Raw genomic sequence first — 17,162 nt, 5'->3', positions numbered from 1 at the left:
ACGAAAGTATCTCTCCTCTCCCACCAGCAGGTTGAGATGAATGTTGTCCATTTCTGCGACTCAAGGCTTAATCCCACCAACAGCTGGTGATTACGATGCATGGCCCGGCCTCCTACACTGCGCCTAACACCCTTCACACCACCTTCAGCACGAGGTTGAGCGGCATATTCTCCTACATTGCGCCCTAAAACCATAAGCCCCAACAGCAGGACAGTGAGATGTTTATCCACCAATACTGCTACGTATACTCTTAACCCCATCCGCTGCGGGTTGAGATGCATATTCTCCAACACTGAGCCTCATACCCTTATCACCACCATCAGAAGAAGGTTGAGATGCATGTTCTCCCAAACTCCTCCTAATTCGATTATCCCCACCAACAACATGAGTTTAGATGCATGTGCCTCGACACTGTGCCAATTACCCTTATCATCACCAACAGCAGGAGGTTGAGATGCATGCCCCTTCCCAAACTCACCCAACCACCCACCAGGCGCCATTTTTTTTATCGATTTTAGTTTCACATTAAATCTCATCAAAGAAGCTTTGACTCAAATGCGTTTATCCGGCAATGAAGATACGATTTCGTTTTTACTTTAAACCCAGAGATCATTCCATATATTCATCAACTCTCTCACGTGAGGAAAATTAAAATAATTTACTATTATTTAATATTAATGTTCAAAATTAAGATTAAAGATACATTTCAAATGTAGGGTCGTTATAAAATAATAGAAATCGTAAAATGCCATAAAGAAGCAGAAGTTTTATGTTGATTATATAAATAATCATATTAAGTGATAATTTTTGGTTTGAGTTTGACTTCTGTTTTTAATGCAAAAGTGTCATGCAATTATGCAAAAAGAAAATAAGCGTGCATGCATTCGGAGCCCTTTACCGTTTTCTGTAACTAAAAAAGTTGCCTAAATACTTGTGATCTTGCGATCGTAGATACTAAATCATATATTAAGTAATAAACATCTGGCAACCGGTAACACAATTATAAGAAGATCTTAGTTATAATATTGGAACACTTCGTTGACTGTACTCTCGTGATGCGTGTATACGGAAATTAATTGTAGAAACAAACGACGGATTTGACTGACGTATTTTCTGGAATTCCATACGAGCTCAAGATGTATTGACAAGTGGCCAGAATTTTGAAGTCACAAAACGGGAAGCTATATATTCTCACGTGAAAAATGTGTTTGTGAGCATTAACATGTTGATATGTGTATTGTTGGTACCAATTATAAGATATATTGGCAGTGTTGCATGTGAAATTCATTGCCAATTAAGAGGTCGGGCCGATGCATGATTCCTTGTCGCTCTTCTAATTTATGTACTATTATTTAATGAAATTTTGCCCAATTTGTGCTTTTAACCCTTTATACCTAACCGTTATCAGTAAAAACTGGTAAGCCGAACGAACATTTAAATAAATGTTGCCACTCTATACGTGTTTGTAATGTTGCATATATAGTAATTATCTTGCATTTTAATTATGCACAAGGTCACTGGTAGATTTATATTTATAGTAAAAGACATTTTTTATATAAAATACTAAATTTAAAGTTAATCGTTTTGTACATTATTGTTCACCATAAATGATATCGACTGTGTTGTCCAATCTCTCAAAAAATTATTAATGTTTATCGCGATGGAGAAGAGCAAACGTGAATTTTTTTATTAGAGTAATTCCTTTAATGGGATGGATGTGACATCAATATCAATAAAGAACCTTTAAGTGATTAAGGAATCACTATTCATACCATTCAAACCACACAACAGATAAAAATTGATTGCAGTACTACAGTTGCTTTCCAAATGTTGATGCTCAATATTACTATGTTAGTATTACAAAAGAGAAGTTTGAAACGCGATTATTGTGTTATTTTTATATTGGACACAGTTCGAAGGAACAATATTAGTTTGGGCCATTATAACAATAATGTCGTAAGACAATATTGCCTAATATTGAAAGAATCTCAACATGGTCGAACATTTATGCAATAATACAGATCGAAGTGCTATAGTAACTGTGTCAAAATAATGATTTAAGTTTTAAGTGATAGATCTATTCACGGCGCCATATTCACAATATATAGATCTAACTGTTGTTGTTTTTTTAATTTAATCAGCTTGTGATAATCTTCTTGTTATAATCTAACTTTGTCAACTTAAAAAAGCAGATAGCACCATTTCATCTAATTTAAATCCCGTCTGCAAGTCATCTAATTGTAATCCCGTCTGCAAGTGTCAACTTAAACTTCGGGCACTTTCTTTCTGTTCATTTTTTTACCGTTGGTTCAATAGGAAATTAACCAATCGTAGCGCAGCATTTTTGTTCATGGCAACGGAGTACACTGGATGGTGTCAACAACTAAGAAACATTAAATTCATTTAAATTTTGGCCTCAAAATAGAAACAAAATGTATAAATTGGATTTGCCGGTTGACTATAAAGAAGCCGCCGCAATCGAGCGGCGGCGTAATATGGAAGAACAAAGAAAATCAAGAATATTTAATGCAAAATCTAGGACAATTGGGGTAAGCTTTATTATGTTAAATCCACTTCGTCAAGAGCATCAGTTTGGTTTATTATAATGTTTTCGTACATTCTTTATCGTTGTTTTAATATGAAATTAATGAAATAAAGTAACTGATTTTTCTTTAGTAAATTGTAAATTTAAAGAAGTAATTTTGTTACGACAGGTTGATGTTCAAGCTCTCCAACAACAAATAAAAGATAAACAGCAACAGGAAAGCTATGAAAGAAGAAGAGGAGAGGCATTCGGTAAAAAAATATGATTGCTTAAAGTTGAATTTATTTGTTTATCGCTATGATAACCTGCACAATTAAGAAGACTGTGAAGTGTAAACAGTTCAACATAATAACTTTGTGTTTCGTCCTGCAGATTTTTAGGTATTCCAACCCTCATTCACATAAATAGAAAACTATTGTATATTTAATTAGCCATGGGATAATTTTTCAACATTATCAATAGTTGCAATAATCCAACTCCCAGCTATTGACCCTCTTGAGCTGTACGTATGTAGTTGTACTCATCAAAGCTCAGAGCATTCAAGAAGAACCAGGTATGTGTTAATACACATACCTGAGAAGAACGAACATTATCAAAAGCAATCCTAACTATGCTGGCACTGGAAAGGGGTAAAAATGGATCAACATAATAAAAGTAAAATGACAGTTTGATACTTTGTAAAGCCTTTAGTTGCAATAATTCAACTCTCAGCTTTATAACCCAAAGGGTTGCTGAGAGCTGCCATAGCAAAAATTATCAAAGGCTCTGGGAATACATTTATATGGACAATTAAGCCTTAGGTTTTAATAGCTGTCTATTTATAATCAAGCATATCAAGCTCAATTTAGTTCAATTTTAATGTAGTTTTAACTGTTCCGCAACATTGCTAAGAAAAGCTATTATAGCGTGAGGGTCTAATAAATAATTATGCAATGTTTTAGTCATCCCACATGTAATTCAAATTCTTTTAATTATCCACAATATCTGATTTTGATATAGGGTGCTTGTATTTTTATATATTTATAGTTTTTTGTATTGGTTCAATATAAAATTATTGTAACAAATGCTTCAGCATTTTTGTGATGTTTGGACGTATTTTAATGGTTCATTGGACATGTCATCTGCTAAAAGTAATGTTTAAGAGCTTAATTATACAAATATTGAATACCAAACAATTGAATTTTAATATTCAAATACTTTAATGACTGAATATTTGAATACCAATGTTGCTATTTGATGCCAATCTTAATTAGTTTTTATGTATTGACATGCAAATAAATATGCTTATTTTTGTTTGACCATTGTTAACATTCCTTGGGCTTTTAACATTTGTTCTGGGTTTGAAGCAACAATATTTATAGTAAACAGCAGCATAATCTATTTATATTACAGCTGCTGATGCTATCCGAAATGATAAAATTTCACAACTTCTGGAAAAACGTCAAGAGACAGATATAATAGAACTTAATAGAGCTCTGAATGAGTTCCGTAGTTTACACCAACAGCCAGACAGCCGAAGAGAGTTTGATTTGTATGACCCTGACTACCTCAAAAAAGACAAGCCAGCAAGAGTTAGCGATGATGATCCCAGATGTGGAATATCCAGTATACAGAAATTTGAAGGTTGTCAATTTTGTGCACATAATCATAAAATAAATAAAAAAATCAATGTAAAACAATTGTCCAACTCATTTGCTACATTTTATTTCAATGCATAATTCTTTAAATATTGAAAATGTCTAGTGTTGTTTCCTTTTTGAAAGGTCATCAATGTGTATTAAGTGTTAAAATAACTCCTTTGGAATTTATAACTTCCAAATTTTGTTAACTAACTATACAAGTATTATTGGAGCTTCCAAGTATAATGAAAGTTGATTGTGTGTCTACATTATATTCAGGTGAGGACCTGAACAGCAAGGCCCGGAACAAGTACCAACAAGAGCAGCTAAGGGAATGGTCCATCGAGCAACAGAGGGAGAGGGACCAGGCTCGCAGAAATCAGCAACAAGCCGACCATCTCTATGAGCTCAAGATGCGTGAACTGGACCAGAGAGCCATGGAACTGCAGTCTGCTGAAGAGGAGTGCAGGAGGAACATCAATTTGGCAACAACTGATTATAATAATGCATTGGTAAGCACTGTTGTTCTTAGGGAAAGTTTGTTGCCTTTCTTTCTGATATTTGTTTAGTGTTTTAGTTTAGGCACTCTGTTTATTGGTGAGAGATGCATTCACAATAATAAAATAAACATTAAATAAAATTGTGTTACAGATTCTAATAAAAGTACATCTAAAAGCTTTTACAGTTGCAGAAACCTTATTATTAAGTATACTGTATCAGTTATAAAATTATACACTTTTACAAATGAAGTAAGTTTCCTAAATTATATTTATGTAAGAAAAGGATACTAAGTAAATCTACTTCTTCAGGCAAGAGAAAGGTCCGAAAGGGAACGACTACATAAGCAGCAGGAGCTGGATGACAACATGACCGAGATTGCCAACCATGTGTTTGGAGATGTGCTCACTGAGAACCCAGCAGTGGCCCAGAGCGCGTTCGGCCCTCACAGGGTGATCACAGACCGCTGGAAGGGCATGAGCCCACAGCAGCTGGAGGATATCCGCAAGCAGCAAGAGAAACAGAGGCTCGAAAAAGAGGTGAATGTTTGCTATTGGTACCCAGATTAATAAGCAGTACTGTTTATAATTTTTGATTTATTGATTGTACATTACAGACCATGCTATAACCTCACTGTTTCAAAATTAAAAAAAATTATTGAGTAATTTGTACTGTCATTTATTCAAAATGAAAGTTTAAACTTTATAATGGTACAAATCTATTAGACCCAGTATGCAATTCAATTCTTCATTTAAAATAAAAAAAAATAAACAAAATTTTAATAGCTAGCTTTGTCGTTCATTCAAAAAAATCTCAGTGGACACAATGAATGTTTCCTTGTTTTGGATTTGCATAATGAAGTTTAACCGCCTTGATTTCTGTTTTTAGCGCCTGGCACAAGAACAGAACCTTCGTGACCTTGAACACGATCGTCAGCGTCTTGCCAACGCACGTGCTGCCATGCTTCTGGAGCGGGAACAGGAGCGTAAACGCGAGGAACTCCAGCGCCGCCTTGCGGACGAAAACCGCCGGCTTGCCCAGGAACAAACCTCCCACAAGGATTATCTGGACAAAGAGGTTTACACCAACCCACCAACAGCTGCTTACTTTGGTCAATTCAACACCTCTACACGATAAAAGGACTTACACTGTGATAATTGGTTTTAAAGTTTGCAGATACCTTAAATTAATAAATGTTTGGTTCTTTCATTTGAGTTTTTGAAACAGGATTTTTTCTCTGTATATTATAATTTATATATAACATGCTTTTCTACTGCCAACCAATAAACATATGCAATAAAGAGAAGTTAGCTTTGTTTAAAACATTTATGTTCTTAAAGACAGTATAAAAAGTTTGAAATAACTATTTTATAGGAATGATGCTTTTCAAATCATAAAATCATAGCTTGGAAGTATCTTATTTCATTCAAACAAATCTTTTAAGAGCCAGTTATTCAATATTGGTTTTTTACTAAATTTAAGGTACAAAAAGGAGAAAGAATGTTTTTGACATGTAATATTTGCTTTAGATGCAAGGAAGAGTTCCATTACTTTCTGTATTCAGTTATAATTTTAATATATCGTGTAAAGTTGTTATTGTTTTGGTTTGTGAACTTTCTGTCTGTAATAAACTGTACAGTTGAACTTTAAATGTTTTGTCCGTTTTATTGATAATTCGCTGGATTTTCTTACAAAAAAATATTCCACATCTTTTTTTGTTCTTTATATAGCTGACCATCAATTGTGAATTAAAACAGTGTACTTACTGGCATGTAAAGTATACATTATGATTAACACACTGTTTGTTAAACAATTTGTTTGTAAAAAAATGGCCTTGTATTTTTTTTTAATAATTTGGCATTCTTGCATTCTAATGACTTTTTTTTATCACTACATTTCTGATAAATTGGTAAAAATCGGTTTGCAAAGGTTCATCAGCCAAAAATGTGTACTCATTTATATTTTATAGTCTTTTTATGCCCCTGGTAGGGTGGCATATAGCAGTTGAACTGTCTGTCTGTCTGTGCGTCTGTCCGAAAACTGTAACATTGGCCATAACTTTTGCAATATTGAAGATAGCAACTTGATATTTGGCATGCATGTGTATCTCATGGAGCTGCACATTTTGAGTGGTGAAAGGTCAAGTTCATCCTTCAAGGTCAAAGGTCAAAAAACAAAATCCAAGGAAAGTAACAAGCTTTAAAGGGAGATAATTTCTACTTTATATCATTTGGCAGGTACAGATCATTTTCACAAGGGAAGTAATATTTTTTAAAGGGATATAATAAAAAATATTTTTTATTTCAAATCGGCGCAGTAGGGGGCATTGTGTTTCTGACAAACATATCTCTTGTTTTGACAAAACTTGATTGTAAAAAATGGGAAGGTGGGTAATGATGAAAAAAAATGTTTGCATTACATGCTGTAATGAATGTATTTTGTTAAGACTTTAGAATTCGAGCCTTCCTGTGGGAAAACGGGTCTTAATGCATGTGCATAAAGTTTTGTCTGAGATTACCCTGTGCAGTCCCCAGACTAAGGCGGCCAAAGATCTCAAATGTGGTGGATTAGTCATAATTTATCCATACCTTCACCACGCATCAAGGGATTCTGTAATAAGTGTCTATATTTGATTTCCTTAATATGAGCTGTGTGTCAAGTGTAAAATTCGGGTCTCTAGGGTCAAGGTCACACGCTGAGTGAGGTCAAATGTAACATATTTTCATTAAATATGCATTGTTTTGTTATTTTGGTTTAGTTATACACCCATTCATAAATAAAGAGGGATTATTCGCAAATGTGACATATACAAAGGACAAATATGAGCGGATAATTTTATAAGATTGACCTTGACAACGCTTTGGGTACTTTAATGTTATCTGAAATAGAGCTCAAGACAGTAAAATCCTAAATAAAAATAACATTTTCAACTCAAAATGGGCAATTATTCCGTTGCCAATAAATAGTTTGCGTCGCAATTTGGCGTGCATCTGCATTATCCTTATATCCAGACATATAAATATGCTCATTTTCAAGTCACAAGGACTAAAACTCCGTTATTTGAGAATGGATTGCGACGGCATTTGATTTTTCCATAGAATCACTCGTACCAAGTTTTAATTTAACCGGCCCAAGCGTTTTATATATTTGGCCCCGGGAAATAAATTAAGTTATTTTCATATCGAATTTTGACGAATGACATTTGCTGAAAATTATTTTTACGTTTTTATTAAAAATACTTGGCACAATTTCTGATACGATAAGGTGCCGTTTCGCGTTTAAATCAACAACCCTTAATGTTTCCGGTATTATCCGTTTTGGTTAGGCGCCGTGAAAAATAACATCCCTACGTAATTTCCTCAAAATGGATTTACAAAAATTGCTTTATTTATGATAGGGCATTAGTGTCTGCGTTGTCGATTTGACATGATTTGTTATGCCCCCGGATCGAATGATCGGTGGTATATTGTTTTTGGCCTGTCTGTCATTCTGTCCCAAAACTTTAACCTTGCATTAAAGTTTTGCAATAACTTTTGCAATATTGAAGGTATCAACTTGATATTTGGCATGCATGTGTATCTCATGAAGCTGCACATTTTGAGTGGTGAAAGGTCAGGGTCAAAAGTAAAAAAATACCATCCAAGAGAAGTAATAAGCTTTAAAAGGTAGATAATTACTAAACCTGCCAAATGGTATATTGAAATTTTATTTTAAAGCGGCGCAATAGGGTGCATTGTGTTTCAGACAAACACATCTCTTGTTTGTTTTTATGTTTAATCCCGTTAAAGGGTCATTTTCACAGATTTTGGCATTTTTAAAACTTATTCATTAAATGCTTTATATTGATAAATGTAAACATTGGATCGTAAAAGCTCCAGTAAAAAATCAAGAAAAAAATAAAAAAAGGAAAAGAACATTGCCCGGAGCAGGTTTCGAACCAGTGACCCCTGGAGTCCTGCCAGAGTCCTGAAGTAAAAACGCTTTAGCCTACTGAGCTATTCAGCCGGGACACAATCTTGACGTATTTTATACCTTATATAAGCAATCTTCGTAGTTTCACAAAATTTAACGACAAAAACAGAACTCTCCAAATTATTCAATCGTTTCGCGTTGCAACGCTTTATAATTTTTAGGTTTTAAAATCGTCAAAAGATGCATATAATGGCTATATTAGAGCATGGTTAATGTTCAGTATTACTGTTTCCTCACAAATATCATAACTGAAACGAAAAGTTACGAATCTGAAACAATTTTTTTCAATTTTGTCAATTTACCAAAGCGTGAAAAGATCCCTTTAAACAAACAAACATAGTCTTTACATAGATACCCATCGCAGTTCGCTCGTTTACGTTCAGTATAACAAGATCAATTATGGTGCACATATGCCCTCGTTTGATGTTGTAAACTTCAACGAACCTGACAGTCTTTGTTCGCATGTTAGTATTTGCTTATAAACTGTTTCCAATTTAATTTAGTATCAGGACAACCAGAAATCTGGTGCATAATTGGTTCAACAGACCAATACATAGTTGGAAATCACAAGTAACAATAAAAAATTAAGTGGTTCATGGTTGCAAATGCTAAGATCCAATTCAGGAACAATTTGATTCTTGTACGAACAGTTGATCCGTTTATATACTCTTCATTTGATTGTTCAATTTTGTTTAAAACGTGCATTTTATAAAAACAAAACATCGTTTTTTTATCAAGATGTGGAGCTTCTGGAGCTACATATGTTATGCTTTGAGGCATTAAAATGATGTTGATTGTATATCGATATTTTTACATGTTTGACGTTCAATTTCGTAAACAATTTAAATCAGTTCGGTCACAACGAATATCAGGATAGGGAAAACAATACTTTTATGATCTAAAATATACTTAGTAGTACACAGAATGCATTTATGGTAGTCATAAATAAATATGAGAACGTCGCTTTTAATAACAGACGCTCTGGAGCTTACTATTTTCTAAAGATAAGAATCACACACAGACTGTATTGATGTCGATAGTTCAGTGTGAAATTGTTCTATCCCTCAAGCCTTTTCCTTAGCGATAAAATTGGATCATGCTGAACACGCAGTTAACATGGCTGCAAAACTCACTTGAGTATCAAGTTTCATACCCTATAAATAAAATATAAATAAAATAAAAAGTAAATTGCATTACATATTAATGAAAACGGGATAACTGTAGATTGCACGTTTTCTATTTTGAAAGGTTTCTGGCCTACTGGCAAGATATTTGTATTCACATTTAATTGGACGGTAACAGAGGTCAGCTTAAGTGAAAAGTTGGGTTAAACAGTTACGTCGAAAAATAAACCTGTCCACAGGCAGCATCTGTCATTGAAGGCGTTTACAGTCCCATACTATCCGAGACTTACGCGATAATCGCAACCTATATAGAGATAAAATGAATCAATAATAAATAAATACAGTAGACTCTCTGTAAAACGGACGGTCTCGGGACCGGCCTGATCATCCGGTTTTTTTGCACCCGATTGTATAAACAGTTAAACCGGCGGTTAACCACATACCGGCGGTTAAAAGTCGGTAACTTGTTGGTAACTGGTCGGTAAGCGTTTGTATAAAATTGGGTAAGTTATACCGATCGGTTAAAACCCAGTTAAAACATACCCTGCTTCTCTAGGTGGGTAAGTACAAGTAACCGAGAGGTAACTTACACAAAATGGCCGAGTCGCACGACATTATTAAAGCTAACAATCGACAACCTTGAACATTTCGACAAGTAAACAGACAATTGCAGCGACTGACACTTTATTTGACTTAATTTACAGGGCAATACGTTTTCCGACTTCGGACGACGAATTTAAGGACGCGCAGAATGGATATGCCGTGTGTGATCCGATGCATCAATGGCGCCCATGTTAAAATCATTTCTCCGAAAACCGTAAACGACAAAAGTACAAACAAAAACTAAAACACGTTCGAACTAGTATCTTACCTTTAATAATCCTTTAAAATCAATAAATAATCCATTTAACTCAATAATTGACGATTTTGCATCTAGGGTCTTTAATAATTATTTTAGCATAGTTAAATAAAGACCCTTACGCCATCCTATTACTATTTTCAAATGAGTTTATGAACTCGATTCTTTTTCGTCACACGCCACGTCACGTACTCTACATTACTGCTGTTCAAATGAACCGGAGCAGTTTAACAAATAATAGCCGTTGGTAAACTCGGTTACATTTGCAGATTTCTGCATACAAACATATTTTTAAACTTACACAATGTTTTATTTGTCTATGGTAAATGCCCTTACTGTACACGAAAATAATTTAATATATAAGTAAACAAAGAATGAAAAACATTCCATTACACAACATATAAATGAGTCGTTAATACCCGTGTAAAAAATGGGACATTCCGAATTCCAGTGTGGTGCTATTTTTATCATCTTATACTTTACACATCTCTATGCCTAACATGAATTTAATCGGAAAGCAAATATTGCAAATTATTTATGAATTGTGCGATATTTGTATGGCTTGTTGTACATTCTAAAAATGTCAAAAGTATATGCACGGATTATAAACAATGCACATTGCACGAAATAAGGAAAATGTGATAAATTGACAATTGAAATGCGTCGATATACAGTGCATGTACGTGTGAAATAAGTCGCGTTTATAATAAATCGTCAAAAAGACTCGCAATTTTCTCAATTTCAATATGCAATATTGGACTACAGACAGAGTGATTTTCGGATGTAATTTGAAGTTAAGGATATACTCAGCGTTGTGCTTTGAATGTGTAAACATCGTTCTTTGGCGAAAGATATTATTTTATAACGCAGTCATATGAAAACGGGTTATAAGCAAAATTAAAAGAATAGGCTAGCATGTTACGACGACCATGAATATGTTACATCATTTAAAAAACAAGAAAATTAGGCGTCTTATCAAGCACTCTCTCGCAGTTGGAAGCACCAGGGATTCCGCTAAATGAGGCAAATCCCGACATCATGATATTTTTTCCCTGGTCTGTGACAAATGTTCGTAAACATTTTGAAAAATTTGATGAACTCATAGTTAAAATGTACACTTCATTTTATTGTAAAATCATTTGTAAATGAATTTGATAAAAAAATACATGACGCTGTTTATTTTGTTTGTTAACGAAATCGAAGCGTGACACTTCGCGCGAAAATTACGTCATAAGAAAATGCATTGTGGGAATGTTTTGGTTAAATTTACCGTTGGTTAAATTCCACTATGCGCGGTTTAGTTACTTTGCAATCTCCAATCGCACATTCTCGGCCCTTTCCGTCAAACATCGGATAAGTACCTCGAAGGAGATAGTATGAATACACATTTCGGAAGCGGTATTGCGGTCTACCTACGCGGGCCTACGCGAATCAAAATTACATAGTAAAAACAAACATGGCCGGTTTTGCGAGTTGTTTACATTTTGCAAAGATGAAAATGGGGATTTTCTATGCTCTGAAGCCAGAGCAAGTACAAACTCTACAGGAATTATGGACGCCGTCGTTGTTATTGTTTTTGTTGTTGTAACATTCTTAGAATGGTATCACGTGGGCGGACTTCATTCAACCCGTATTTCTCCCGAGTCCGATTATGATAATCTGCGAGGGGTACCGAATGTGCAATCTCCACGCAGAGTTGTCGTTCCTTGCTCTCACATATATGTAAATGTAATGTAACCGTCGTGCAAGGGATTGGTTACTTTGCGGTATTTCGTGTTTATACAATCGAGTTACCTTGACGGTTACTAAATCTGAATAACCGCAAACTTACCAAGGTTTAAAAGCTACCGAGTGGTAACTTTAACCTGCGTTTATACAATTGGGTGCAGAGAGTTCCGGTTTACCAAGAGTATGCATATTGCCGAAATATACATGGTATGCATTGTGTACAGAATCACATAAAAATAAAACAAACCATATACATTTACATATACCATGTGATAACTGTACGCAGGTACTGATGATGTTAATTGCATTCTTAAACAAGATGCGTTTGTGAAACACAATGTCCCCCTATATGACGTTTGACTTTGAAGGATGACCTTGAACTTGTGAAGGATGACCTTGACCTTGACCTTTCACCACTCAAAATGTGCAGCTCCATGAGATACACATGCATGCCAAATATCAAGTTGCTATATTCAATATTGCAAAAGTATTCATAAAATAAGCGATTTGGGCCACATATATTTGACCTCTGACCTTGAAGGATGACCTTGACCTTGACATTTCACCACTCAAAATGTGCAGCTCCATGAGATGCATGTGCATGCCAAATATCAAGTTGCTATCTTCAATATTGCAAAAGTATTCATAAAATAAGCGATTTGGGCCACATATATTTGACCTCTGACCTTGAAGGATGACCTTCACTTTTCACCACTCAAAATGTGCAGCTCCATGAGATACACATGCATGCCAAATATCAAGTTGCTATCTTCAATATTGCAAAAGTAATCATAAATTGAGCGATTTTGGCCATATATATTTGACCTCTGACCTTGAAGGATGACCTTGACATTGACCTTTCACCACTCAAAATGTGCAGCTTCATAAGATACACATGCATGCCAAATATGAAGTTGCTATCTTCAATATAGCAAAAGTTATTGCAAAATGTTAAAGTTGGCGCAAACAGACAGACCAACAGACAGACCAACAGACAGGGCAAAAACAATATGTCCCCCACTACTATAGTGGGGGACATAAAAATGTGTTTTTAATCGATTGAAGCGCTCGCGAGTGCCTTCAGAGATAGTTTTGGTTGAGCAGCTGATTCCGTGATGACCTTTATCTTATCCTCTAACGTAAGCTATACACGTCTGCGTTTAGCTGGAGGCTGCGACATTTTAGATGCATTCGAAATTAGTAAACGGCAATGAATGAATTTGCATACAGATGGATGAATATTTAACAGTCATATTTCTAACAGTTTATCTGACAAACAAACAACCATTTCAGCGTTAAAAACATGGCTATAAAATCTTTTAAAATACCCGAGAAGATCACAAGAAAGTGATCGTCGCAACGGCATGCATTAATTTTTTAATTATGCATTTTAATTATGCTATGTTTATGGGAGCAGTGGTCTAATGGTAGGACGCTGGCTTAGGGGTCGAGAGGTCCCGGGTTCGAATCCCGCCCTGACCACTGGAATTTCCTTGAGCAAGAAATTTATCCCATATCTGCTCCTCTCCACCCAGTTGTATAAATGGGTACCTGTGAGGGAAATAAGCCAATGTGCCGTGGCTGCATACTGCGCCAAGATGTTAACGGACGACTTGTGACCCAGTGATCAGGGAAAAACATGTAAAGCGCCTTTGAACGCACCCGCGAATATGAAAAGGGCGCTTGTATAAAAAAAAACAAAAAAAAACAAACAATTAAATTGTTTATTATAGGCGATAATAAATAATTAATAAAACGATCGAGTCAATCACTTTTTGGTGTTACCGCACGTCTATTATAGACATTCACAGTTTGTTTTACATTACTTAATCGGACTCCCATAGCGCGGTAACGACTTGACACCTTTATGGTATGTTTAATCCGATTATCGATAATTGCTTGAGCAAAATGTGTGACACCGCACTCGCTGTGTTGACAAGGTATTGCTATTTTCACGCCTCGGGCATCTTAATAATTTAGACCGTCCGGTTTACTCAATGTATTTTACGTTGAAAATGACCAAATTTACGGAGATACCCGTCCGGTTTCCGGTTTTCAGAGAGTTCGGTTTATTCAAGATTTTTTAACAAAGAAATAGAAGGAGAAAATACGGGACTGGCCCGACCCTCCGGAATCGGGAGAGTTCCGGTATTCAGAGAGTCCGGTATTGGCAGAGTCTACTGTACGTATTGTATACCAATGTTTTAACAGTTTTTTTTTATAACAATTGTTCAGTTCTTTTGAAAATATACTCTTGTCTATGGACCAGTAACGAACAAAATAATGGTGAATGCTCAATGATTTTTGTTACCGCTTTCATATTTATTTTTATTAAAAAAGGATCGTCATTCTTTTAACCATTTATCTGAAATATATTATTATGGACTATGAAAGAATTCAGCAACCATGCTCTGTATGTACTGCTAAAAGCTTGAATGGCAGATTCATACAACCGTAAACCACGCTTTGCGTACGTTTCACTAGCGTTCTAGCACGACAATGCAATAAACTTTACAACGTTTACACGAATACGCGAAGTAACGTGTTTTCTTTTAGTGAAGACGTTAAGGTAGTAAGGAAAACTTGTCCATAAATTTAAGCTATAGATCAATTCACGCGTGACGTCACGCGCACCTGCGTGTTTTTATCCGTGCTACTCTGGTAGGCAAAAGAAAGACACGATCAAAGGGGAGATATCGAGCATGATATTTATTGTCACGCTCTATATCTATAATAAATACATTATTTAATATATTTTGATATGTATACGACCATTTTTAGATTTTAGATTTAAACATCCCAAAAGTTGTTGTACTGTACTCAAACAAATAAGAATGAAAACAAACAATAAATAGATCGATTCCATGCACACAGCATATAATAACTTACCACTATGATAATCCATAATCCATCTGTCATTAAGTATGTACAATTGCTGCAACTAAAGAACAGGGTCTGAACTAATAACACTTTGTTTATGTGTTAAGGAATCTTTGAGTATCATATCAAATTTGTTAAATCGTATAACGTAATTTACCAATTGTTCATCTAATGTACACCAATATACATTTGATTTATTCATACTCGTGTTTGTTGAAATGTGTTTTCTGGCGCGTATCAATATCAACCACATGACTGTGATGTTGACGAGGTACATTGTGCAAGTCAACTAAAAAAAGTCTTCCAAAACATTGAACTAAATTTTGCAATTATATCATTCTGTAATCTGACCATAGCTGATTACATCAATGCACACATTATAAACTCGGTAGTATTATTGGCAAAATATTTTATTTGTAAATGCAAACAGGCAAACAGGAAAAAAACAACACCATAAATAGATTTTCTTGTATCCTTTTATTAATATAATTTAACAAGAGGAATTAATCGCGACTACACAAAATAAATTACATATATTGTATATTCGTTGTGCGCTTTTTATGCTCAATGGGTACACCTACCCTAAAAAAAAATGTAAATATACTTTGTGACATAGTTTCACCTACCTTAAAGCAACATTTATACACTTTTTCCCTTGTATGTATATATATATATATATAATATAATATAATATATATCGAAATTGACACTGTTTTAAACATATTTTTCACACCATCCATAGTCTTTATAGATGCTATGTACCATAACTAATATCGGGACAAAAGACAACATATATACTACTTTTGTGTAATTTTAAACATAATATGTTATATACGAAATATATTATTTTGACGATGGAAATAAAATAGGAAATTTCTAAAAAAAAGTCTTGTCTGTCTGTCTAGGAAAACTAACACTTTGACACATTAAATAAATTAATTTAATTTAATTGGTTTGATTTGATTGTTTGCATCAATCTTAAAATCGTGTTAGCCTTTGTATTCCGGTGTTTAATTGGGGATCCAGACATAAGCCCCCCAGGACAAAACCCCCCCAATGAAAAATTGAACATTTGGACAATTGCCCCCCAGTAGAAATGACAGGTAGGATATAAGCCCCCCAGTGCTTATTTTGCATCTGGACATTTGCCCCCCAGTGCTTATTTTAGAAGTGGACATTTGCCCCCCAGTGCCTAATTTTCAATGACATTACTCGATTGAGCAGATAATCATGTCCAATTATCACCACCTGATTACTCAAAACCTTTGAGATGATAATCCATTTATCCAATTACCACCACTGAAAGGCTTAAATAATGGAAGGGATAAATAAGGCGACACTGGATTTGAACTCTTCTCTGACTTTCATAACTTCTATGGCTAAGTGGTCAGCATCGTTACTGTGTGTTGTGGATGATGTGACCATAGTAACCTGAATATATATAAAAACAATTATTTAATATGGTAACTAATGATACTAGCAATGAAACATTTAATTTATTATATATAAAATTAATTTATTTTATTTAAAAAACAAGAACTTTATATTGTTTTATAATTTTAGTATGAATAAAAACAGTCTTTCTGGCTTTTTAACATTCCCTAAAATTGTATAAATTTATCTTTGCTATAGTTATAGAAAATAGACCAATTCATTGTAATTGTTTTGATTCCGAATTTTCGCGCATGCGCGATGCGCTGGTAGGCAAAAGCACTGGGTACAGTTACGATAAACATTATGTCGGTACGTGTTTGGTCAATATATCGAAAACATTAACAACAACATGATAACACCTAAATACTATTAAAGATATTGCATTTTTAATGTCAATATTGTTTAATTAATACATGTATTCTTATCTATAAAAAAATATATACTCGTTAGTCATTAGCACACATATACACTAATTTGACATACATCTTATTTTACCTAACATA

At 34.5% G+C, this 17,162-nt stretch overlaps 2 protein-coding genes across 3 annotated transcripts in view; both read left to right on the top strand.

The window, feature by feature from the left end:
• The window catches only part of LOC127881652 (adiponectin receptor protein 1-like), a 503,063-nt gene that overhangs the window by 304,741 nt on the left and 181,160 nt on the right, over positions 1-17,162 (top strand). The window lies entirely within an intron of this gene.
• On the top strand, positions 2,338-6,313 carry LOC127881660 (RIB43A-like with coiled-coils protein 2). Its single transcript, XM_052429751.1, has 6 exons — positions 2,338-2,549; positions 2,715-2,796; positions 3,938-4,168; positions 4,444-4,676; positions 4,974-5,201; positions 5,551-6,313. The coding sequence occupies exons 1-6, from the start codon at positions 2,433-2,435 to the stop codon at positions 5,797-5,799; spliced, it is 1,140 nt and encodes a 379-aa protein (XP_052285711.1). The 5' UTR covers positions 2,338-2,432; the 3' UTR covers positions 5,800-6,313.

This window comes from Dreissena polymorpha, chromosome 5, assembly GCF_020536995.1.
Source record: "Dreissena polymorpha isolate Duluth1 chromosome 5, UMN_Dpol_1.0, whole genome shotgun sequence".
In the NCBI taxonomy this organism is placed as follows: domain Eukaryota; kingdom Metazoa; phylum Mollusca; class Bivalvia; order Myida; family Dreissenidae; genus Dreissena; species Dreissena polymorpha.
Note: the sequence above shows the minus strand (reverse complement) of the source record. Positions and strands in the feature narration are given on the sequence as shown.

What these genes read in the sequence shown, in the direction of transcription:
- LOC127881660 (XM_052429751.1), top strand. Translation starts at nt 2,433, where the DNA reads ATGTATAAATTGGATTTGCCGGTTGACTATAAAGAAGCCGCCGCAATC. An exon ending in CAAAATCTAGGACAATTGGG is followed by an intron (nt 2,550 to 2,714) that starts GTAAGCTTTATT and finishes TTGTTACGACAG; the next exon opens with GTTGATGTTCAAGCTCTCCA. An exon ending in CTGATTATAATAATGCATTG is followed by an intron (nt 4,677 to 4,973) that starts GTAAGCACTGTT and finishes CTACTTCTTCAG; the next exon opens with GCAAGAGAAAGGTCCGAAAG.